Raw genomic sequence first — 25106 nt, 5'->3', positions numbered from 1 at the left:
GAATGATCCATGCAAACTGGTTTTAGATTTTACCTTCAGAATTCGGAATATTGTGTCCAGGAGTGTATATTTTTGTCTCTCTGACTACAAAGAGAACCTATGTGATAAGCAGAAGTGATGACACTGAATCTTGGCCAGAGGAGTTTTGTGCCAGATGCCCCTTTCTGGGCAGTTTTGAAAAAGCTGACTAATATCCAATGTAAAGCTATAGCAGTGCTTGACTAGAAGCAACAGCCAATATGCAAAGCATCAACTCATGGGAAGCCCGACTAAAGGAAGGAAGCAACAATTTAAAGACAAAAGAAAGAGTATCAGCTTCTGTTCAGATCTTACTTTTAAAACAAACAGGCTCACCTTTTCGAAGACTCTGCCTGAGATTGTATCTGCTACAAGCTAGTACTTAAATCTGCTCAGCAGACACAAAACTGTGGTTGCTGTCACACTGTGACAATAACATGCCTGTTTTCTATTTGTACATTTTTATAATAACCAGCTTTAATTTTTAAAATGTACTAAATTGAATCTGTACTAAAAAAGAGAAAATTTTACTCATTATAGGCTAATTGTTCTACTCAGGGGTTTGCCACTAATCAAAGCAGAAACTGAAAACAGAACTGTAATACAAATATGTTTTGACAGGAGAATTTTTACCCCAAACATGTTCAGACAATTCAGTTGTCTGAACAATGTGTCTGTGTGTTTCATAAATATGCAAAAACATTTTTTGAAAGACTAAAATCTGTCAACATTTAGATAGCCAAGATCATTAGCAAATATTTCTTCTGAGCTTAGAAACAGGTAAAATAACAATAATGAAGAAACGTACCTAGCAGAATGCTTATCAAGAAAAGCCTGGAACTGTTCTAACTTCTCCTTGTCATGGATCAGGTCAGACAGATTAGGACCTGCCAATTCTTTGGGAGCTTGATGCAAGTGCTGATCTTCTTTGAGAGCCCCCGTGTCAGCAACAGTACTCTGAGGGGAGAAATTATTTTGCTTGCATAACTGCTTTTTTCACCTCTGCATTTTGCTCAGTCTAATAATCCTTGCATTAGATAACCTATCTCTGTAAAATAGCTTTCTAATCACTAAGAAAATAAATTGAGTTAAGGCTCCAGCTCCTAGCAAGCTTTACTTTTATGTTTGCTTTAAACATATCAGTGTCTGCAGGTTCCATAATCAAATAATCCAATATATACCTCTAATTCCCTTGAAATGGAGGCATTTACTCAAGAGTAGGGGCCCAAAACACATTCCACAGACTTTAGATCTGATGTTGATGGAACTGACAGAAGACCTGTGTATCTAATTAACACAATGGCTGTCAATCAGTCCCCAAAATAAATGGTAGAAATCAGACTATTTGCTTCTCCAAACTGGCATCTGGTCAGCTTTTCATTGCTGATACTCAAAGTGTGAACCCTCTCTGACAGAGAAAGGGTTTGTTTTTGTTAGTAGGTACTTGTCTTACCTCATCCTTCTTGGAACTCACTTGATGCAAAGCCTGGAGCTCTCTAAAGTACATGGACTCCAGCTGTTGAGTTTCTTCCACCAACTCCACCTAATAAAAATAATATCTTGTATCACCCCTACAGTACACATTATAGAAAGATGGAGAACTACATGGGCATTTTGCCAGTGACAGTGGATGGAAAAGAATACATCTGTCAGCAATGAGACTGATGTTTAGAAGAGACAAGAAGTCACATTCTTGTGACAAACAATTCTATCAATAGCTCTGGTAGAATACACTTTTCCCATCTGCATAGGCTCAGATGCAGATTTCTGTAGATAACTACTAAATAACCTAACTACAACTTTAGGCAAATTGATTCAAAAATTGCTAAATTCTAATGTGTACATAATATATTGTGTATGTTTTGCATATATTATATTGTGTATATTGGGTCAGACATACCTGATTGCCTATACCAGCAAATTGTATGTCAAACTGCCCCTGAGAAGCAGAAAAACAGTTCTTAAAACTAGGACTCTCAACGGGAAATGCCAAGAAGACAGAGTGCCACAGATTTAGAGAAACAGAAATTTAAGTTGAGAAAGATGTTAAAATAGCTAAACAATAAAGATGAAAGCTTTCAGACTTTCAGTCTTGTCCTATTTCTTAAATTATTTACTGTGTGTGATTTGAATCCATGAAGTTGGCATTTTTAACTTAATTAGAAGCTGTATGTAACTAGAACAATTCTTCAGTTATGTACAATCAGTAACTGTGAATGAGATACTGGGTGACCTTCCTTGCTGCCTAAACCATTTTAATGCAGATTTTAAGATATTTAGCAAAATCGAGCCAATACCTTACACTGATCTGCATGCCCATTACAAAGATTAGAGAGCTGTGATTGTCTTATACAAGTGTTTATGCGCCAGAGAGAGAAGAGAATGCTTAGAAAAATATTCATTATATTTTCATCTAAATGTGAATACTACACTAATCACTGTGCTATCTGAATGTCTTCAAGTTCAATGTAACTTTATTCCATTGTTATAAGGTGCTTTGGGCTATTCTTTCCCTTAAAAGAAAATACAGTTTAAAATAAATAGTAAAACAATTCAGAACATTTTTTCGTAAAGTTTGAAGAGAAAGCAGACAGAGGCAGAATGAGAGTCAACAGTAAAAAGAAACTCTCCTGATTTCTTGTTTCATTTAAAGAAAAAATGTAGATATATATATATATATATTGAACATGTCCCAAATGAACAATTTTGGACTCACCTAATTCTTGATAAAATATCTTGTTTCATTATGGGCCAAATATGTCCTGATATAGAGTAGAACAAAGGGGAAGAGTTGAGCCAGGGACTGAACAAAATACAAAGCAGACGTTGTCTTTGTGCTTGGGAAGGAGTGTGCCTAACTATCAGCCTGCACCTAGTACAAAGAGACTCCAGTGCCTCCTAGAAGAAGGTCGTTTAATGTCTTTGTATTGTAACTCTTCACAAACACTTGTATTGTGCAGTCAAAAGGATTTTGTTGGGTTTTTTTGTGCTCAGATTAAGATCTTTGTGTTGTTAAAGCACTGAGAAGTCAGCATGTAACCTCACTTGCAAAGGAACACATCCTCCAAACTGAAAGGGCAAGAGATTATCCTCTGGTTAACTTAAGGAGATATAAACTGACACACATATTAACGGACAAGTATATCTCTTCAATTCTTACTTTTCACTAGAAGCAGTGAAAACAGAGAGCTCTAAAGCAGACTCCTTTTTATGCAAAAACGATGTATGAGAACCCTCGGCTGTGCTGATGATTTGACTCAGTGAGGACCGGCAATGGACTCTAGACAACCCTTACAGATAGCACGCACAGAAAATACCCAGCTACGAAAGACTAAAACTAGCCTGATAGATATTACATAAAATTTTAGATTCATGAAAAGTATCAGTCAATTCCAAGGTGCACTGCAGGTCATAAAGAATTATAGCTGAAATAGTTCAGAAAAAATAATTTATCTGAAAGGTTAGAAAAGATGTTGAAAAGCAAAGAAAATATTTTACAGATGTGTTTGGATTACTATATTTCATTTCATTAAGTTTCTCAAAGTTTCAAAACTTCTAAAAGATATTATGTTATCACAGGATGAGAGAGAAAGTCCCCTCGTGAATTAAGTAGAAGGTAGAAAATCAAAACCAAAGAAATAAATAACTTTCATTATGGGGTGGGGTTCCTATTGTAGTCTCACAGGGACCTGCACTGAGGTTGTTTTTTAAACATTCAGAAACTATGTGGAAAGGAGGTGAGTGAGGAGACAACAAAGTTTGCAAAATGATTCCACAGAGCAAAAAATTAAATTGACTGTGAAAAGCTGCAGGATAGCAGGACACTTTAGCATCTGTGTGATAAAAGGCCAGCTGAATTCAACGATAATAAACATTAAGTCATTCCAATGAGCTCCAAATTAGGGCTTTCCATTAGTAGTTATTACTTAGGAAGGGAATCTTGGAATCATTGCAGATGGCTATTAGCTTACATTTTGCACATCCACTCAAAGTTCACCAGGAGTCAAAAAGCAATTAGAATGATAGGGACAATTAGGAATGGGCAAAGAGCACAAGAGAAAACATGGTTCTGCCACTGGATGATCCCTGGTGCATCCAGACTTTGAGTATTGCTTGCATCTCATCAAAATAATATAATACATACAGATGGGGCAATAAGTGCAACAAAGGTATGGAACACCTTTTGTAAGAGGACAGGTCAAAGTGCCTAGGATTCTTGAGTTTCAGGGAGATCTAAATGAAGTGGGATATCACAGAAACTTGTAAAAGCATAACAACATTGAGAACAGGACAAGATAATAATTGTTCACTTGTTCTTTGTGATATACAAAACTAGGGCACCAGGGGAAATTATCAGGGAGGCATTTCCAAACAAATCAAGATACACATTTTTTCTCCTATTGCATGACTAAACCATGAAACTCACTTCTACAGTGAGGCTGAAGATACATCACTCAAGATACACTTTACAGAAAGCCATGGAGGAAAAAAATCTCCTCAAAGACTATTAAAATCAAGAATATGGATAAGACCTCTGTTCCATGAACTTTCTTGGTTGCAAAGTGCTGAAGATAGCTGTATGTCTCTTTTCTGTTCTTACAATCTGTTTTTAAATGTTTAATACTGGCTAGAAGACCATTCTCGACTTTGATTTTAGGTATCAATTCATCTAGTTTTTCTTACATTCATACATGATACAGAACAAAAAATAGACTGTATTACAAAACTTCTGAAAAAGGAGATTTCAAAATATTTTGCAGTGGGCAATGTGGGAATGTCATTACAAGCTGACAGAAGTATCATCAATAAGTGATGATATTTCCTATAAATTGGAGATGCTTCATCTAACCTCATAGTGAAGAAAAACAGGAACAAGAACCAACTTCCTGCCCTCTCTCTCCTGATTTTCCACTGTAAGTTTCTCCTTCTATTTCCAAGAGAGAGATGCTAAAGACTTGAAATTAGAATCATAGAGCATCCTGAGTTAGAAGGGCCCTACAAGAGCTTTGTATCTTTCTCGTATTGTGGCACCCAGAAGGAGTTTGACCTTCAGCAAGCAACTTGTAGGTAAGTTTACAAATAGCAGAGAGCCACAGCATCCACACCACTGTCATCACCATTTCTTGCTGTTATTGGTCAGAGGCACAGCCAGGATTGCAGCCCTTTCCTCTGACCTCCATGAGCATGCTCAATTCAAACTTGCAGAACATTTTGGGATTAGAACTGAGTACACCTCTGAGCCACTTTTTCAGAGCAACAATCTAAAAAGTGTTTGGGGCAAATACAGCTGAACCACCATGTCACATTTCTTCTATGCTAAGCAGTAACTGCACTTAAATTCTAAACACCAGAAATACCTACAGTCACTGCACTGACACTCAAAAAAAACACCTTACTATGTGCTTATCATTAAAAATACAGAGTGCTTGTGGGCAATCCACCATTAAAAAAATTACTTCTGATCAATGGTACAATTTCAGAAACTTCCTGAGTGCAAAGATAAATTTTACCACAGCAAGATGTGTTTCTCCCCAATTCACAGGCCAAGGAGTCTATGAAGCCCACAGCTTCCTTTCAGATGAGAAGTCTGCTCTCCACAGGGAGCTCAGCCTATTTCAACTTATCAGGATAGACAGGAGTAAGTAAAACATCTTGTAATACTTCTCCCTTCTGGAGTTTAAATACAACAGGGTTCATATAAATGATCTTGTGATTTTCTTCCCTGAAATAAGAATTTTTCATGGTGTCATCCAGATATTACCTTTCTATAAGTGTATTTGTCTTCTTCCACCATCTTCATCCATGGTTCCAGCAAAACAGTGAGGATATGTTCTTCTGCTGGGTCAAAAAGGTCCTCAAACGCTGGGTCAATTTTGTGATAAATCATATTTTTCTTATTCTGATGAAGTCCAGTGTCCATACTGGCAGATGGAGCAATGTAAGTTGCATAAAGGAACTACAATAAAACAGAAGAAAACTGTATCTTAGCCATCATACATTTCAATGGTCACAGACCCTTGAAGGAGAGAATGAATGCATATTTGTCCCCCACTGTCCTGCTGTATGTTCAGAACTAGTATTAGTTCAAAATTCAGTTATTGACATAATTAATCCCCCTGCCATTTTTACTCTTTCTCATTAAAATGGTTAGTGCAATTTTCACTTGGATATATTTGGCTGATACTTAAGAATCAGATAACCACAATTATTACAGCAACTGCACTCCTCATGAAGTCACACTGTTGTTTTGCAGAATATGGGCTGGGCCAACTAGTGAAGGCATCTTACTTCTTCTAAGAGATGTCATTTGTAAATTTGAGATTAAAATTAAGGAAAAATGATACTATTTAATTCTCTGTGGAGGCTCTCTTTGATAATTTTTTGACAATGGTGAGACACTTATTACTGTACAGGATCCATGCAGGAGATACCACTGCACAGCTGAGGTCTAAGCCCTTACCAAAACAAGAATCACAACATGCTTCTTATCTGAAGCACAGAGTTTGCCATTCAACATGTACAAGGAGCAGAAAACTGAACCTGGAGGGTATTTCCTTCTCCCTAACAGCTCATCCTTGAAGCACAGAGTAATTTTTAAATTTTTTTTATACAGTCCCCTATGTAAAACTCTTGTTTTCTAAATGTTTTGTTAAACATGCTATGAAAATGAACATAGAAAACTCAGAGTAAAACACTTTTTTTCCCCCAGGAATATCTTGGAAAAATAAATTCCGTAATGGCTTCCTAAAGCTTCATGATTATGACTTCAGCTAGGAACTCAAGTAAAAAAAGATGCTGCCAAATATATTTCATATCCTTATAAATATTTTCTCTTCTTCATATTGTGAAAGTCTAACTATATTTCAAACATACAGTCAGGGACCAGATTAGCAGCACAAATCAGAATTTTTCTCTAGGACAGCATTGACAAGTCCATCTTCACTTTATTATCACACAGGTTTGACAATGAAGAATTCAGGATTCTTATAATTCTCATTTTCCTTATGTTACTAAAATCCAGCTGTAACTAGCAGATGTTCAAAGCAATAGAAGGGAAGAAAAGAATATGTTTACTCTGTGTTCAAGTAGTAATAAAACACTGGTGTGCTTAGATTTCAAGCACAAGGGGAGAATGTTTGAGTACATTAAATAATGATGTTTCTGTTTGTTTTAAATTAAATGTTGATTTATTAGACTCTCAAACAGCAACAGTAATAGACTATATCCCCATTATTTTGGACCTTTACAATTTGAAACAAACCCTTTAGATTCTCCTGGTGTTAGGTCACAGAGGAATATAGGGCTATGATGGCTGACATCCATCCCCCAGTTAGCTCTTGTTATGATTACTGTATTTATTGTGCATGCAGGATTCTACACTCCTTCCACATTTCTACATTTTCCATGCAAACAAAAATGGTTTGTGCCTACTGTGCCTATTGTTATCAGTGTAATAATGATATGCAGGTGCAAGAGAAATAGAAGATCCATAGGAAGAGTCTTACCTGAAAGCTAGACTACATTTATCCGAAATTAAACCCTTCTCAGTAAATCTCTAAGTACATTGAAATTTAACACTTTTAATTAGATTCACAGTGATTTCAAAAGTTGAAAGTTACTTTGAAGAGGCCTAACACTAGGAAAGTTTCAGTTAAATCATGTTAAGTCTGATCCAAAACATTTAATGTATAAGATTAGCCAAATTTGAGGGGCCAACTCCAATGATATCAAGATGTGGTATCTTTAAAAACAGCCTTTTTAAAAAGGGGTTAACCATTTCAGTTGTCATTAGGACTACGTTGCTCTACCTGTTACGACTTACCACACAAGGGATCTGTAAATTAGTAAAAAGCTTCAAAAATATGTCCTCAATATTTTAGCACAGATTAACCTGATTCCTTAAGTGAGTGAACATTTGAGCATAGTTTTAAAAACAAAATAAAAACAAATACACCACTGGTTTCTTGGCTGGAATTCCCTTCCCCTATGATTTTGTTAACTTGAGTACATTTGCTACTCTTCTTTAGAGATGGCAAAAAAATGTCAGCCTACCAAGTCAGAAATTGTCCAGACTAAGAAGTGTTGACCAAAAGCTATTGACAACCTGCTCACACCAGCACTGTTGTAATATGTTGCCACATTAGGGACTGCCTTTGTAGGCTGCTCTACCTGCAGAGCTGCCCCCAGTTCTTTAAAATTTCACATGCAAAACCAGAACATAGTAAGGACAGATATTTGTCTCCGGAACCAATAGTTAGGGCTGGCAATACACATGAAGCAAAAATTTAAAGGTGGTTAAGCTAGCTAGAGGAATGCACTTTTCCAAACTCAAAGAATCAAATTCTCAGTGGTGTAATCATTATGGCCGCTTCATTTGAAGGATGCACATTGGCAGTGTCAGAGGATTTGGCATCTTTTTACTTAAATTCTCACAAGAATCCATTGCAGTTGTATTTGACCAAGTAAGTGAATATATGCACTTGCAGATAGGAGAGAAATGAGTAGTAGCTTTCATCCCTGTGTCCCTTGCATCAGAGTTGAGGTGCATCTGTAATCTGCACAGATTCAATTGCAAGGACTGCTGGAAAAACAACTGAGAAGAGTTCTAGACATGTCAAAAAAGAGGAAAAGTGTCTGTTCACAGCCTTCAACACTGGGCAATGCCGTTTGAAAGACACATTTTATAAAAAGGAATAATCATAGTGTCTTTTTATTCCAGTGTCATGGAATTCCTGAGGTTTTCTCATTCTCAGTGGAATATTGAAACCATTATATTGGTCAATCTCCTAAGGGATGAACAAGAAAAATTACATTAAATTAACTTAAAGGTTAACAAATTCATACAAAAATCTGAAGCATAGGACATCAAGTGCATATCAAACTTTGTTGATTCATTGTTTTGTTCCTATTGAAAACACAAGATTTTTTTCTACCTGCCAGCTAAAAATTCTCCTATAAATGTAAGTATGTTATGGATTGAACCCAAAACCTTATCTGGAAATTTGTCCGATTGCATATTAGAATTACTTACAATTGCACAAACCTGGTTATACAAAATGCTTAGAAAATTCAGATTAAGACTTTGGCCTCATTTTATGACTTTCCAAATTGGGGATTGTACAGGCCTTGGGCTCTGGTGTGAATTCATCCCCAGATGAGAAGGCTTTGATAAGCAATTTCAGAATGACTGGAGTGAAGCAAGAAATGTGAGAAAGATTTAAGTCCAAGTGCTTTGTACTGCTGCCCAAAGGAATGGATATTGCTCTGCTCTAAACGAGCGCCTTGTGCAGCTGCTTGGCAGAATGATGTGATGGAAGCATGCAATGCACTGGCTGGTGTTGAACAGAGAGGCTAAACTGCCTTAACCTCCATCATCACTCCCCACTAACATAAATCTTGTATCTGACCCTAAAAGTCCACAGTAATGAAGACTCCCTTTATCTAAATTGATTCTAGCATTAAAATATCATATTTCCCACAACTGCATTAAACTTTCTAATTCTAAACAACTTTTTAAAAAATTAAACCCCAACATTTTATGTTTCTTTATCAGTTTTATTTTCAAATTTTTTTTACACTTGTGTACATATGTTTACAGTGAATAACCATGTATGTTCCTGGGTGATTACCAGTACTTGTCATTATTCTTATCTATCAAATTTCATTCTCACTGTAGTTTCTTTCCCCAGGTGAATGCATATATACTTTGGAAAGCGTTTTATTACTCTATCATAAAGCTGAAATAGCAATGCCTAACAAATGAAACAATGAGTAGCAGATACACAGCAATCAAGGTTTGTTCTTGTTTCTAACAGGAAGCAGGCAGCACACATACGGAACACTCTGTTTGTCTCTACATGTCTCTTTCTGTAATAAATAGTAAAATATATATGACAATGTGTCATGTGAATCTGATTCACATTCTCTTAGGAGTATTTGGAGTGACTGTCTTCTTGTGCCAAAGGTGAGTGCAGAATTTGGGAAGGCATCCCTTTCGTAAGCAGACTCTGAAGATTGGTTGCAGCTTGACTCTTTACAGTGTTCCAATGAAAACAAGTATAATTTTTCTGCAGCCTTAAAAGGCAAGCTTGAAAATGATACCAAATGTTGCAGCACATGTGTTGATTTGTTATGTTACATTTCAGCTGTTAGTTATGCTAATGGAACAGTTTCACATATTTAGTTTTGATGTATTTACTTTCATGGCTATGTGTATATACTGTCTGCAATTGCCTGGTAACACTGATTGTACGATGTTCTGCTGTCACCACCAGGCCAGCACTGGAAATAAGATTAGTAAAAAAGACCTGGGCCTTAAATTTTCAGCCATGCAACCACTACAAAAAGAATGTAAACTGGTGTGAAATGAAACCAAAATGAAAACCATCAGAGACTATAAGGTGAGCTTTGGCCTGCAATAAAACACATAGGAAAATGGTGATACAGAATAGATATGGTCAGCTTGGTGTGAGGAGGTCCCCAGCCACACACAGGCATGGACTGATGCAGGAGACAGTCAGACTTAAGGGGACATTCAGTTGCCCACAGCCTCAGGCCATAAAAAGAGATGAAGGGGAAAACAACTAAATAGGGTAATGGTTCAGTTTACCCAGTATGAGACAGGAGAGGGAGGAACCCATGCCTTGGCCTCTGCTTGGAGTTTCTGTACAAATAACACTGATTTAGATGAGAATTCTGGACAAATATGCAAACTTCTGTTATTTTCCCAGTAAAACCTCCAAGAAGCAAAAGAAGACAAATTCAAGAATGTCCAGATGCTCAGGAACATGTCATATAAAGAGATTACTCTCACCTGCCCTCTACAGATATTTGTTCCAATGATATGTGAAGTAGTTTTGCTCTATTACAGTATATATTGAAATATGTGGATCGGATACACTCCTACACAAGGTTTAGAGAGGAAAATCAGAACAAAGTTTCACAAAGTGATTTTAAAAGTTCCTTGTAGTTCTTCTAATGATATCACACTGTTGCAGTTTCTTTCCCTGATGGAATCAATCTACTCTGCCTTCAGCACCACGGTGGGCTAAGTGCATGCTCAATTAAAATACTCTTTTATAGGAAATATGGGTTCCACTTAATATTAAATGAGGGTCTAAAGATCTGTTTAGGGGGATGACAACCACGGTAAATATAATAATGATACCCTGACAATCATAAAAATTAAACAGGGCTAACAAAGATCAATTTTCATTATTGAGGTCATTATCTGAGGTCTGTACTATGAGATCTGCAATTCTAACCCACATAGGAGATGGAAGGAAAGGTACAGCACAATTAGTTGGTTTAGAAAAAACACTATCTCTGAAGTTAACACTAAGCAGACAGTTTCCAAATATGACTCAGTGTAGCAAAGGGGAGTTTAGGTAAACTGAGTATAATAGATAAAACTGGGAACAGGCTGCAGAGCCTGGAAATCAAACTATGCATGTTTAATGTTTGAATCAAGAAATTCCATGGAAACAATCCAAAGAGCTTCTTTTATTGCCCACAACACAGATTTACTTTGGTGTGGGTTGTCAAGTTTTGGAAACTTTTCTATCTTCTTTTCAGTCTTTACACTGAACAAATGCATTTGTGAAGGGAACTAATAAATGTATTTTTGAAAGAAAAACACATTATTTACAACTTACTTGAGCTTGCTGGCATATTTGAAAAGGTTGAAGGGTTTCTTGGTAAAAAAGCTGATGATAAGCCTGTAGGTCGAACCAAAAGTACACGCAGTTCTTCCATAACTAGAGATGAAAAATATTGTAGGTTATTGCTACCCAAATATCACAATTTTATAAAAAATTTACTTTCCAATGCAAGTAATTATTTAGCTCCTTGGGGTCATCATAAATCAAGCTCAATTTAAAATGGATTTAATCTTCTGTTGCATACTGGCAGAAGAACAACATATTTCATAGCATCGTCACAGTGATACTCTATCTTTTATTGTATCCTTTATGCATAATTGGCCTTTAAAATTGTTAACATTGTAGTTAACATTTGAAGAGTAACCCCATTTCAGTGGCATAAAGCCAGTGCTAAAGAAGAGATGCTGATAATGGACATGCAGAGTTTGTGCCATGGCAAAATAGGGTTTTGCAGCAAAAACCAAAATAATTAAATAGGGTGTACTTGACACATTGTACTGGGATTATCATTACATTTTTATTACATGCATTTCTGAGACCCAGAGTCGTGGCCTCATTTCATAAATTCAAACAAACAGCAAAAGATCTTTCAGGAGTCCAGATCTTTCCCCAAGTCCTCTGTTTTAATCATGTTTTTATGGGGTTTAGACTTTAAAAATACCCTGAAACCCCCATCACTAACCAATAAACAATGCATTCCAAAAAGGTAGGGATGGGGAACTTTGTTCCACAAACTGTAGTCTTCCAGACCTGAAACATGAGTGAAATAGGCTTCACAGCTGAAGAGAAAACTTTAAGCAAATAATTTTGAAAGGAGCCTGGCACCTGAAAAGGCTAGAGACACTTGGGTGGTTGCCTATCTCCAATGGAAAAATAAGTTTCTTTCATTTAGATTTCTTTCTATGCACATTTAATAGTTTTAGCTGAAGGTATTTAGCTTTGGAAACATTAGATCTTGCCTTCTAGAAGCCAGAGGCACTTCTAGCTACTGCTGCTGGATTCTGGGTTGTGCTAGTGGTGAAACAGATGTCCATCTTGATTGCATTCAAACCTCCCCTAAAGACTCAATTTTTCTGCAAAGCCACTAAACACTAACTCAATATGCATAAACTGTTCCAATTCAATCCTCAATTTACACCAAGCAATGAATGATACATGTGCTGACTACATAGAAGAAATAGTGTTGTATGTCTCAGAAATACAAGGAATACAATTCACAGAAGCATAAGAAAGTTTTCAAAATATTGAAGATTTTGGAAATCACTAACCCAAAAAGTAAGAAGAAATCAAATTATTGTTAGTAATAGCACAGCAGGTTTCCCGTCTTATTTTTAAAAATGGTTTTTGTGGGTTAAGACCTCTTTTTTTTCTGCCAAGTTGACGGTTAATTTTTAAAAATTAGTAGCCTTTTTTTATCCCTGATGGTACAATAAGAATTCCAATGGGTTTGAGACAGTAAGAATCTGACAGCTTGGTTAAGACCTGTCATTAGTTTGCATATATACGTGAACAGTTTATTATTGTTGAGGGATTGAAGTCTCACAAGTAATAACTCATCCAGTCATCAATCTTTCTTTCTCCATTTCTTTTTTTTTTTTTCAGTCTGGCTGCCCTCTATAACTTGGCATTCAGTCAATTGTGGACTAAATTATCACAGAGAAGGAAAATATTCATACCTTATTCCCTGACTTCTCACAGAATTGTGTGAAGTAGTAGCCTGCTCTGTTCTCCAAATAAAGAGACTGCAGCATGCTTTCAATTCCTGATCCCCTGAAGACAACACTGCTAGCAACACTTTTCCCCTGGACAAATAAAACATAGTTACACAGCAAGGAATAACAGGCTTTCATTATTTTCAAATGTCACTACATTGCAAAGGAAGGCCATGAAGTGTGTTCAATTAGCATCTTCATCCCAAGGAAGTAGACTCCATTTTCTACTACATATGCAATTGATCATGGCCCTTACCACCATTTTCCCACTAAATATTCACATCCAATGGAATAAATCTGATGACTGAAGACATTTAGAGAAGCTAAGTGATTATAGCATCCCTTAGGTGATTCCTCAATACTTAAAACAGAAAAACAAACCTGGCCTTAATTCTGTCATTAAGTCTTTAGCTCTGGGGAATTCCAGTGATACTCAACGACATCAGTTAGCTGTCAAAGGTTGTCACAGCTCAGGCTACCGTGTTTTGAATTAAGAGAAGTTAAGAGGTGGCTATTTGGTCAAGATTCAAAACATTCAACTATTATGGAACAAAAGATACATCTTCTGGGGTTACACCACTGACATGAGCAACAAAATCATGAGCAATTTAGTGAGCCAGAAATCCGTGCTCATTACCACAGCTAGCTCCCAGAGCATTTGAGGAAGAATACATCCATTTTGTCAAGGCTCACAGAGAAGGCAGAAGAGGCTTCTGTAAGTAAATTAGCTTCTGATGATCACAAGAGAGAAATTATGGCTGATTTGCTGTCTCTGATAGCAGAAGTGGAAGCAGATGAGTGTGGTGGCTGGCAATCAGCTTCTCTCCAAACAGTAACAAGGATGGAGAAGGGCAGGAGGAAACCAGACTTTTGAAGCAGAGTAGGAAGATCTCCCTCCCCTGTATGAAGTTAAACTATGAATCCCTGCATTGTCCTTTGCTTCATATTTGTGATGGCAAACTGTGAGGTCTTGACTGTAGGTTCCAGTCTAACCAGTGTAAATGTATGATGTTTTCTTCTGTTGGTAAGAGGGAAACTGCATATGATGTATAAAAACTAATAGTTCATGGTGTGAACTTTTGCTGAATATACATTCCTAACTGCAAATGTCCCCAGATTGCAAAGACTAACCTTTTTTTCTGTCAAAAACAACAAGGTAAAATGATTGCAGTGAAGAAATGAATAAAGTGTGATTTTGAAGTGCAAAACAAACAAGCATGTACTGAAGTGCTCAGCAAACTCCATGCACATGTGGGTGGGCCCAGATTTCTTAAATGCTTTTTTTTCTTTTAGTTGTGAGGCTATGGGTATCAATAACTCCATGAAAGACCAGGCTGTTTTGAGACCATTCCACAAACAAGAAAGTTTCTGGATATATTTTAGATTGCCAGATGTTGACATCTCATATGTTTGATTTGTCAGCATTTTAGCAGTTATTGAGAAAAGGCTCATCTGTGCAGCCTATCTCTCTTGAGGTTTGCTCAACTATTGCTTAGCAGGCAATAATTCAACAAAGAAAAGAATGAAGTACACAAGCAATAAAGAGGGATTGTACAAATGAACCTTCTTCCTCTATGAATGTTATAATTTTAATGACTTTCTAAGGCAGATTCAGTTTTCTCTGTAAGTCTGATATACTTTCCTAGGCACTGATTCCACTGAAGCATTTATCCAGAGCGTTTTCCATCATAGCCTACTGAACACATGGTCACTATGGAGAAGATCCACACTTTCTAGTGAAAATAAACCTCTGTGTGTGCCATGATTTCCTATCCAATAGGTGACAGATACAACAGAGAAAATGCTGACATTCTAATGATACCTCTACATAAAGCATTGACATTCATAAAATTAAACCAAGTTCTCTCCATTTTTGACTACTTTATACTGCAGAATAAAGTGTTTTAACCCATGATTCAAGACAAGTAATATTTTCAAGCCATACTTACATGGAGAAGCTCAGCATAAGTGTACTTTCTATGACCCTGGTATTCTGAGTCTTTGGTCCCATCCAGAGCTAAGCTATGAATCACGTCTGTGCTCACTGACATTGGCCTGGATCACAAACAAAAAAATCTTCAATAGTTATTTAAGAAAAATCTAAGGCTGCTTATAGAATAAATAAATAAAAAGGGGCAAAAAACTGGTGTAATGATAAAGTGAATAGAGAGGAAAAAGTACATGGAGTTTAAATTTACAATGAAAAAAATGTAGAAGAATACCTTTTTCATATTGCTCTGTGGAAATCATTGGCATAGATAGCATGACTCTGAGGGTTAGCATTTGTGACAGGTTAAAAGAATATGAATATGTAGAATATTGACTATTACATAAGAGAAAACATTTGTATTTTTACAAATGTTACAAAATAAACTCTTTTGTGTTGTGGCATAAACAAGCGAGAAACTCATCAGCCAGGGAGGAATTCTCCATGCAAACAATCTGTACCATAACTGTGCTTCACTAGGCAGATAATTGTAATAAAGTATTAATGAAAACAGTAGAATCTAAAATACTCCCATAAATATTTGAGGTATATTGCTGTGCAGAAAGATACACAAGGGACTTTAGTACTTACCGCATTCTAATGCTAGAAATATCATCCCTTTGGAGAATCTGACTTCCTGTGAGAATAGGTAGTAATCCTGATGATCTCTTCAAAGAGAAATTTGGTTTAGCTAGTTTTAATAAAATTGTTGGTGAGTTTGTTCTACTTTTCTAAAAGACATTACAGAAAAATAAGGAAATTCTGATTATTTTTCCACCTTTGTGTTTTCTTAACATGTTCTCATGGACTCGTCAAAAACAGACAAGAGTTTCCAAGAGTATCCTTCCTTGACAATCACAATATGTGAAATGGCAAGTTGCAAAATTTTCTGAATATTTTTCAAGATTTTTCAGCATACCTTAATAACCACTACAGGTTAGAAAATAAATTTTTAACAGGTGGAAATATGCTACAAGCACACTGTACAGAACTACAGAGGATGTCAGGTGAAGAGCATGTGAACATGTTTTGTGAAACTTTAGGAAGATTATCTTAAGTCAGTTCACTGTAAGAGAGATACAATCACTCAGACTGGGAGAGAAAGGGGTCATTCTGACACACCATCACTTATTATTTTGAACAAAATCATACTCTGACCTTTTGGAGATGCCAATTGCATTCAGAGTGCCCTCAGAAATTCACCCAGAGCTGCTGCTTTACCTAAGCTCTTGCTAGCACAATGTAGTTAGAAGATTCAAAAGTCTAAATTTCTTGTAGGAAAAAAGAAATAATAGCAAGAAGTGGGCCATTTGGTGACTCTGTGAATGTTCATGGTACCAGATCCTAATTTGCGTCAAATTCAACAGCGACTGAGAAACCTGCAGGGTCCTGTCTGCCTGACCTACAGCTAGTCCTGGCTCATTAGCACACCTTGTGAACTGGTCACTGTAAAACACAGGTGCTTCTTGCTCCCATTTCTGCCATGATCACCAGGAACATGGCTTCTGAATCCAGTTTCTTCTAAACAGGAAATCTGTCCCACTATTTTCCTCCATTATCTCCATGAATCAGATTTCAAAGGAAGTAATTGTAGCCTCAAACTCTCCAACCTAAAGTAACAGAGGTTACTGACAGAGTGTGCTGACAAATCTGTGGCATCGCCTATACAGTTCTTGATACTGGAACCACAATTTCAATCCACATTCTCCAAATACCAACTATCCTGAGGTTTAACACTGTATTGCTGAAAATCTGTAGTTTTTATTGCAGTTACCTCTCACACTCAGGCTTTCAAGGAAGAAAAGTGACAAAACTGAACTGGCCACCTATAAGCTACAAACTGTGAAAAGGTCTGTTGAGTGGCTCATGGCCCTCTGTAGAAAGTAAACATGTGTAACTGATTGAAGGGCTGTAGTGATAGAAAATGAGCAGAATTCTGCCATTTTTACAGACATGAGGAATAGATCCAGGTTAACTGCAGTGAAGTTATAAGAATTACTCTGGATTAAGACAAGGCTGAGTGGTGAAGCTGCATTGCTAGAGACTTAATTTTGCAGTTCTGAGAACTTCCAGCTAAAATATCTATCCAAAGGACTTAGAAAATAGCCAGGGGGTAACTGAGAAGATAATTTGACTCAATTTATAGCAACTTTTTGCATGAAGTATAATGAAATTTTATTGCATTTTTGTATGTAACCATCTTCAATATACCAGCTGGCTAAATATTTCCTAAAAAACCTTGTTCTTGCTCCATTGAATTCAAGGAGTTTTGTCATTATTTTTGACAGGAAAAAGCTCTGTTTTCCAATGTGATCCTACTTACCTGAAGAAGGGAAGGTGGTATGTCAGACTTTTGGGTCAATGGCAACAATGATACTATTTGTGGGAAAGGATCAACGTCCATTCTTGGCCTCTCTTGACATGTGTGCCAGAACTTCAGTTTTGCACTGGCAGCATCTATTGCTGTTGAATGAGTGACACAAAATCTGGGACCCCTAGGGAGAAAAAAGCTAATAAGTAGAACTTTCCAAAGTAATGAAACAATGAGCTGTTTGGCTTTTTTTTTTTCAGTGATGTTGTTTACTGTACCAAGACATGGTGCTATATGCACCGAGGATTAAAAATCAGTTAGTGTCAAAGGTGTGCTTAGATACTGCATGCTCCCAAATATAAAACCAAACTACACATAAGTAAACTTAGGTTACAAATTCTGCACCATTACAAACCCTTCTATCAGTCTGCAGGAAGGTATGCCCCATCCATCCTACAGCAAAGCATAGGAAAGGATTTTAGGCCAGGACAGAGACCACAAGTCATGTGAGGATCCACAATTCCAGGTTTATGCCTGGAATTTGTTGAACCCCCTTGGGTAGGAAAGAACATCTTCAAAAATTTAGCCCATATTTTGGAAATAGGTTAAGATTTTATATCCTCACTTAAGCTGTTAATATGTAAAAGGCATTTTGTATGACAGGAATTGAACAGTAAAGTCTCAGGCTCAAATCCCATGAAGGCATATACACAGAGCATCCTCAGTACTTGGGAAGGGTAGTATGGGGAACAGGTTAGGACAGAATTAACCTACTGTGCCTGGATGGGTTTCCCTGTCCTGCAGACTAAACTTTAACTGAACATTACCCAAGGCAGAGATCCACAAAGCAGCTCAGATTCTCTGGTAGAAAAATGACAAGGGCTTATTAAAGCAGATCTACCAGGCTTCTCAGCAGATTGCAATGCAGTTTAGGCTCAGCCAAAAATTAATGTGCTAGTACTTACAGTGACATTGTTTCTAATAATTGTAGTGGGATAAGTGGCATGAAATAATAGGCTTATCAAAGAAAATGGACGTTTATTACATAATAGAATTTTATTTCACGTCCATTTCTTCATACCAGTAAAGAAGTAGTGGTTTCACTACTTCAGGCTGAATCCGTCTTAAATGCATTATATTCCACTGATCTCCATGCAGCAGCTCAAGTCTGAGCAACACTTCTGAACTGAGGAAATAGTCTCCACTGCTCAGCAGGTACAGTTTTTTCATCTTACTGAGTTGCCTGCAGTCAATAAAAATAGTCACATAAGCATGTATCAAATGCTGTACAGAACTGAGTACAATTTATCCTACTGATTAAGCTGCTGCCATGCAACATGTTTTTAATTGCAAGTGGCAGAAGCCAAAATATTTTTTCCACAAATTAGAGACAGGTTATGTATAAGACAAAATGTATAATGCTGTAGAATAGACTATTTGAATCCAGCAGGATCTTTCATTAAAGGAGTTTGTCCTTTGATGTCCTACTTGTGAATTTAATTTCTTTTATTCTTTAGGTTCTTTCTGTTGCCATCTGTTTTCCAAATCTCTTTCTAACGCAGCCTTAATAATATGATTCTGACTTCATGTAAGCCTTGCAAACATGACTCTGCAAAAAGAGTTTTATCAGCTTCAGTAGAGTCATTCCAAACCTTGTCAGGACACACATTTAATTGTGTCTGTTTACTCAGACATTACAATTTACTCTGAAGTCTCAAAACCTGCATTCATCTATCCAGGTTACAACTATTAAAGCAATGGGAATAACTGTTAAATAATGGGAAGCACCTTTGTTGCCTTGTAGTGTTCTTAAGAGCCTTTAGTCTTTCAATATCCATCCAGAGCCACCAGTACCTCTCCCCAAGTGTTCCTTTAATGAACTTCTTGAATCTTTCAAACTCGTGTCTGTTGCCAGTGTCGTACGTCCCGTGACTAAGACACCAGGCAGCCCTGCTGTCTGGCCCAACACTTTCAGAACTTGGACTTAAGATTCCTTGTTTTCTTACATCTTCCTTGGAGTCTAAGGCTGTAAGTAGAGAAGAACTTAGGTTAAAGAGTGACTGCAGCACCATGAGCAAATTCATTATTCACTAGCTTGTGTGTAAACACTTCAGGCTGTTTTGTGGAACTTCACGTTACTTTCAATGTCAGCAGCTGACTGGAGGGTCAGCTCTGAAATGGGTTCCTTCATTGCAATTTGAGAGGATATTGGTGTGAATTCTTCCATTGTCTGAAAAGTTGTGCTTCCCTGTTCATCTTCCTCTTCTGCTGCACTGTGCCATTTTGGGTCCAGATAAACTCTTGACCGCGTGTGGGAAAGAGCTTCAGCAATGGCCACGGAGCAGCCCTCCTCAACCCCTCTGGACCTCTCACTGGTAACATCGGCTTTTGCAGATGCTGGCCCTGAAGGGGAAAGGAAACTCTGTTTGTGGCATTCCTTAGACAGGTAACCTGCTTCTTTGTCTAACTAGTCAGACATTCCTTTCAACTTCCTCTGAACAAAAGCCACATCTAACCAGTGCTGGCCACTGTCACAGACAGACACTTGGATTAGGAACATGGCAGAGAGATTCCCTGCTCTGCAATTACATAATTTCCTAACTGTATATGGCAAAATGTGTTGATATTAACATAAAAATCAGTGTGATTTAAAATATATTTTCTTAATTATAAAGTATTTAACTTGTTTTTACTCAACAAAGAAAAATCACAGCCTCTTGACACAGGTCTGTGAAATGAAACATGGAGAATCGTTTCTCAGGACCTAAGGCAATTAGGTAGAGAGATACATCTCTGAGAATGGAGAGAGAGCAAGCTCCTAACATATGAGCTGAGGCTTCTCTTCCTCTTGCTACTGTGTAAAAAGCAGAAGCAAGGCTGTGCAATGAGGTCTATGTCCATATGTGCATCTGTATTTTCTCTCCCAGAATCTCTGGAACTTGCCAAACAATTTCAAATAAATTTGAAGATAGACAGGATTCCAAATGACTACATCTTACGAGATTCATAAAAATTGGCAGCCAAAAGACCTTTAAGTGCCCAACATAAACACCCTAAGAAGATGGCTGAAACACATCATATGCTATCAAATACCCGAAGAATCCAAACAAGAAAATCTTTCAAAACATATAAATGCCTCTCCCCACAAAAAACCCCAGAACAACTCAACTGAAACTTACAGACTTCTATGAGACAGAAATGTGTAAGAAAAGAAACTATTACTATCACAAAATTAGTTGGCTACTAGCTCAAACTTTCATGTTGTAGCTATGGAAAGAAACAAACGTCTGTCTGAAGCCTCAGATGCATGCGATACTCAGAAGGTAACAAGTGGAGTTAGCAATAATTCCTTAGAAGGCCTTTCCTTTCCAGCTAGTCTGAGCTGTGTTATAAACCACAGGGTTATGTAACCCCTGTGAACCCTTGTTACTTACCCAGAAGGGGACCTTTTCCAGGCAATGATTCATCTCTTTTATGCTGCCCAGGCAAATGCTGAGTGTCTTGAATTTTACTAGAAACTACAGGATGTGTATATGAATCTGTAGTTTTCACAGAATCACCTTGTTTTGCCAAGGTAAACCAATCCTTTACCTGAGAAACTGTAGCCTAGGAAAAGAAGTTTCATAGAACAATTAAAATTTCTCTGTTTATTGCCCTATTTCTGAGATCTACAGCTTACTGTCCATAGGAATTCTGTGCAGTCTGTTTGTGTAGATTTCTGTAAGGATAGTTCCCAATGCAGAGAGCTGTGTGACAGTAGCTGAGCATACTTGTATAAGCTGAGCTTCTGTTTAAGTTGTATTACAACTCATCTACCTTCTTCTATAGTACAAAAAACTTTGAATATAAAGCTATTTAGAGAATCAGAGAACCAGAAAATGGTGTAGGTTGAAAGGGACCTTGAAGATCATCTATTTCCAACCCCTCGGCACTAGACTAGGTTATCCAAGAGTCAGTTGTCCCATTAGATTGTGACCTCAGTTACAATAATTCTACCCAATTCATTCAATCTATCTTGATGTTACACCCACTAAATATGTTTATTTTACCTCGCCAAGTGATACATAGAACTTCTTCATAGTCAATGAAGTCAGTGAAGAGTCATCCTCCTCCTCAGGAGAGGGAGAACTTGGGCTTTGCTTCCTTATCTTTATCCAGGGAGAGTAGTCACTATCTATAATGAAATTAATGCCAGTCTTGCTCCATTCTACTTGTGATATCAATTTAGCTAGTCTGAAATTAAATGTTGAGACAAGAAAATAATTAATTTTAGCTTTTAATCAGAGAAACAGTTCATTTCCTCAAAGAACTGGCAATTTTAAAAAACTGTCTATCTAAAAAAAATGGCTACAGAGAACTTCATGATGCTTTTTTCATAGAATAATGGAATTATAGAATATCTTGATTTGGAAGGGACCCACAAGTATCACTTAATCCAGCTAGGTATTAGTTCGTCCTTCAACTGCTGTCACATCTGTAAATGCCACTACTGCCACTGCACAGCTCACCAGCACACAGATAGTGCCCTACTTGCATTACCAAGCTTTACCAGTACACTTCTTTCAGGATTTTGCATGTATCTCTGCAGTTCCAAGATTGCCAAGATTCCCTTGAATATTTTGTTCACTGAAATTGAACTATTCTCCCAGATTGCAGAAGTCCTGTATCACTACCAAAGACTACACCTCTGGTTCCTGACAGAAGCAGTCTTCCAGCAGGAATGCCACAGCACTGATTACACTGATGGAACTTGCAGCTGAGAACAAGACAGCTGGCACTCTTGTGCTCAGCTGGCTGCCCTATGGGGATTCCATAGTACTGAACAGTTCTCCAGTGCTACTTTGTGTTAGTGTGAACACATTGCAGTGTTCAGGAAAGGCAATCTTAGAACCACATGACAACAGTGAGGATGCTCTGGCCCCAAGAACTGGGCAGAACTTGGTTAAGTTAGAAACAAGTACAATGCCAACCAAGTCACATGTGAAGGGAAGATGAAGCCTACACTTGAGCCTACAACCAAGTGAATGCTCAGTTTTATTTGTGCCCACTATTGGAGACCAATTAGGATTTATTTCTAGGATTAGGGTGTCTTCATTTTTAAACACAAGTTTCCCTTTTAGCATCTGAATGTATCTTGATTCTGATTCAGAAAAGCAGCTTGAACTGCTGATGTCAGTTGAAATTAGGTACATGCTTAAAGATGGTTTTATGCAATTCTCTTGGTAACTCTGCTTAATCAGTTTGCTATAGCAGAAGATCAAAGTTATGGTTTCATGTGGCCCAGATATGTGTAAAGCAGGCTGTTAACAAAGGTATAATTCAGCACTCTCACAGTTTGTTTGTTCTTTGCACACTTTTCCCCCTTGAACTAAAGTGCAGTTTCTAGGTTATCAAAAATAAAAAACGCTTTACATTTTTTAAATGTATAAGTCTATACTCCAGTAACCACTCTGCCATTACAATCAGCAAATACAAGTTTTGTGAACCGTATTTCCAGGCTGCCTCTCCTTTTTGACCCCTAAAACATGCTACAATCATCTGCATCTAGACACAGCCTTAAGGGATATAGAGGTAGGTCCTCCCAAAAATGCACACTAGAACTCCTGAACATCTGCTGAATGGACATCTGGAAAAACACTGCAAGTTTTTAACAGTAAATCATCCAACTACGCCATGGCATCCCACAGAGGACTTTGTTAAACTCTGACAGAGGCCCCAAAGACACCAAACTAATGATTAAAATAAAAAACACTTCCTGTTTTTTTTCCAAATTAATTTCATAGACTTGGAACTTCTACTTATATGGCTTACATATTGATTAGCAAAAGACGCATTTCTAACATGAAATCTCTGAAGTACAGAGATTTAGAAATCAGTAAATCCCATTCTTACCCTCTTTGTAATGGTGTAGTATAGGATGTAGATCATGGTCAAGGAAAATTACAGCATGATGAGTGAAAAAAGTCACTAACTTTATCCGGGTCACTAAAATATTACAATAAAGAAAACAGGACAAGAGAGGGCAAAACCACTTTAAGAATACTACCAAGATGAATGAAACAAAAGAGGAAAATGTACAAATTTATAACTGAAAGACAGCATAAAAGATTGCAATACCTGTATTCAAAGTAACAGTCACTTTCTAGAAACGCTGGAAGCCTTTCTTTCTTAATCCACTCAATTGCTTGTTCTTGATCAAGTTGCTATTAAAAAAGAAATGCCAAATTTTTGCAATTCTTTACTTTCTTGACTTACTTGCCATGTAACTGATTCTCTACATCCCCCTTCTACAGAAGCATTGTCTCAGGAAAACAAATACAGAGTGAACATCACCTTTATGCTGGAACAATTACTTTCCTATTAAAAGCTAAAAAAAGATCTAAACCTGATTTCACCTATTAAGAGTTCAACTTTTGTAACAAATCATGAGTGGTTTTTCTTCAGAAATAATGTGTGTATGAATCATTCTTCTACTGCACAATTTCAAATGCAAATTACATGCACAAAAAATTTCTGCAGCAGGAAACTGCTGCTTTCTGACTTTGACACATTTTATAAATAATAGCTATTATTTTTCCTCAAGAATTTGAAGAGTAAGGAACCTTAAATTAAGTTATACTTTCATAATGAGAAAGCTCTGGAAAATAAAACCAAAATCAAACAAATAGAAATCCCATTCGTTATCACCTCTCATGCTTTTATATGTTGGATCACTGCATAACTGCATTGTACACAGTAATTCTCATAGTGGAAACCCATGCTTGGTATGACCTGGGGCCACAACAAATTTCTGCTCAGGCAGTCTAAGCCTCAGTGCCTCATTGAAGCAGAAAGAGAGGGTCCTCCAAGGAGTAGTTTGGGGGTGAAAGGGAAATGTTGAGCAGCGAGTTACACTGAGGCAGGGAGTTCCAATGAAGTAAGAGTAATCTCTGACTATGGCCACAACGATCCATAGTTGCTTCTCTTAGAAACTACAAACAGCCCTTCCGAGTATTTTTTTTAATATTGTACTTTTTCCACTCTTAGGGAATGATCTATTTTATTCATCTGAGGTGCACTTTTCCTTTTACTGAAGGTGAGATTAATTATTTTGAAGAATGCAGTAACTACCCTTGTCCATAAAAACAGGTGAAGTTTGGGCAAGGATGGATACTACTTGTTATATCAGGTAACCAATTTATGTAGATCACAGCTTGAATTTTCTTTCCATGAGCTAATATTCCGTTCAGGGCAAGGGTTATTTCTGCCTCATACGTATCTGTAGGGGATTAAAAAAATCTGAATTACTCAGAAAGTGGGTGGTTTCATTTAGAGAGAAGAAAATATTTCAAAATATGGAAAGCTTATGTTGGCAGAGGCTCATACAATGTAATTTGTGGAGATGGAGACTAATTACTCCCAACCACACAGTGTATGCT

General features: G+C 37.2%; 1 protein-coding gene across 5 annotated transcripts in view; it reads right to left on the bottom strand.

Moving 5' to 3' along the window:
- RGS22 (regulator of G protein signaling 22) overlaps positions 1-25106 on the bottom strand; it is a 62755-nt gene that overhangs the window by 22829 nt on the left and 14820 nt on the right. For 2 of the 5 annotated variants that reach the window (XM_071421500.1, XM_071421501.1), the window contains 14 exons: positions 23806-23891; positions 21738-21921; positions 21123-21294; positions 19828-20091; positions 19477-19714; positions 18770-18931; positions 17701-17872; positions 15969-16108; positions 15340-15445; positions 13355-13480; positions 11673-11774; positions 5780-5974; positions 1472-1561; positions 827-975 (listed from right to left, as the gene is read on the bottom strand). In XM_071421500.1, coding sequence (XP_071277601.1) covers positions 827-975; positions 1472-1561; positions 5780-5974; positions 11673-11774; positions 13355-13480; positions 15340-15445; positions 15969-16108; positions 17701-17872; positions 18770-18931; positions 19477-19714; positions 19828-20091; positions 21123-21294; positions 21738-21921; positions 23806-23891 — 2186 coding nt within the window. The remainder of the gene's footprint in view (positions 1-826; positions 976-1471; positions 1562-5779; positions 5975-11672; positions 11775-13354; positions 13481-15339; positions 15446-15968; positions 16109-17700; positions 17873-18769; positions 18932-19476; positions 19715-19827; positions 20092-21122; positions 21295-21737; positions 21922-23805; positions 23892-25106) is intronic. The other 3 variants (XM_071421503.1, XM_071421504.1, XM_071421505.1) reach the window with 2 other exon arrangements.

Source organism: Agelaius tricolor, unplaced genomic scaffold (genome assembly GCF_023055355.1).
Source record: "Agelaius tricolor isolate 1412-34295 unplaced genomic scaffold, bAgeTri1.0.p SCAF_2, whole genome shotgun sequence".
In the NCBI taxonomy this organism is placed as follows: domain Eukaryota; kingdom Metazoa; phylum Chordata; class Aves; order Passeriformes; family Icteridae; genus Agelaius; species Agelaius tricolor.
Note: the sequence above shows the minus strand (reverse complement) of the source record. Positions and strands in the feature narration are given on the sequence as shown.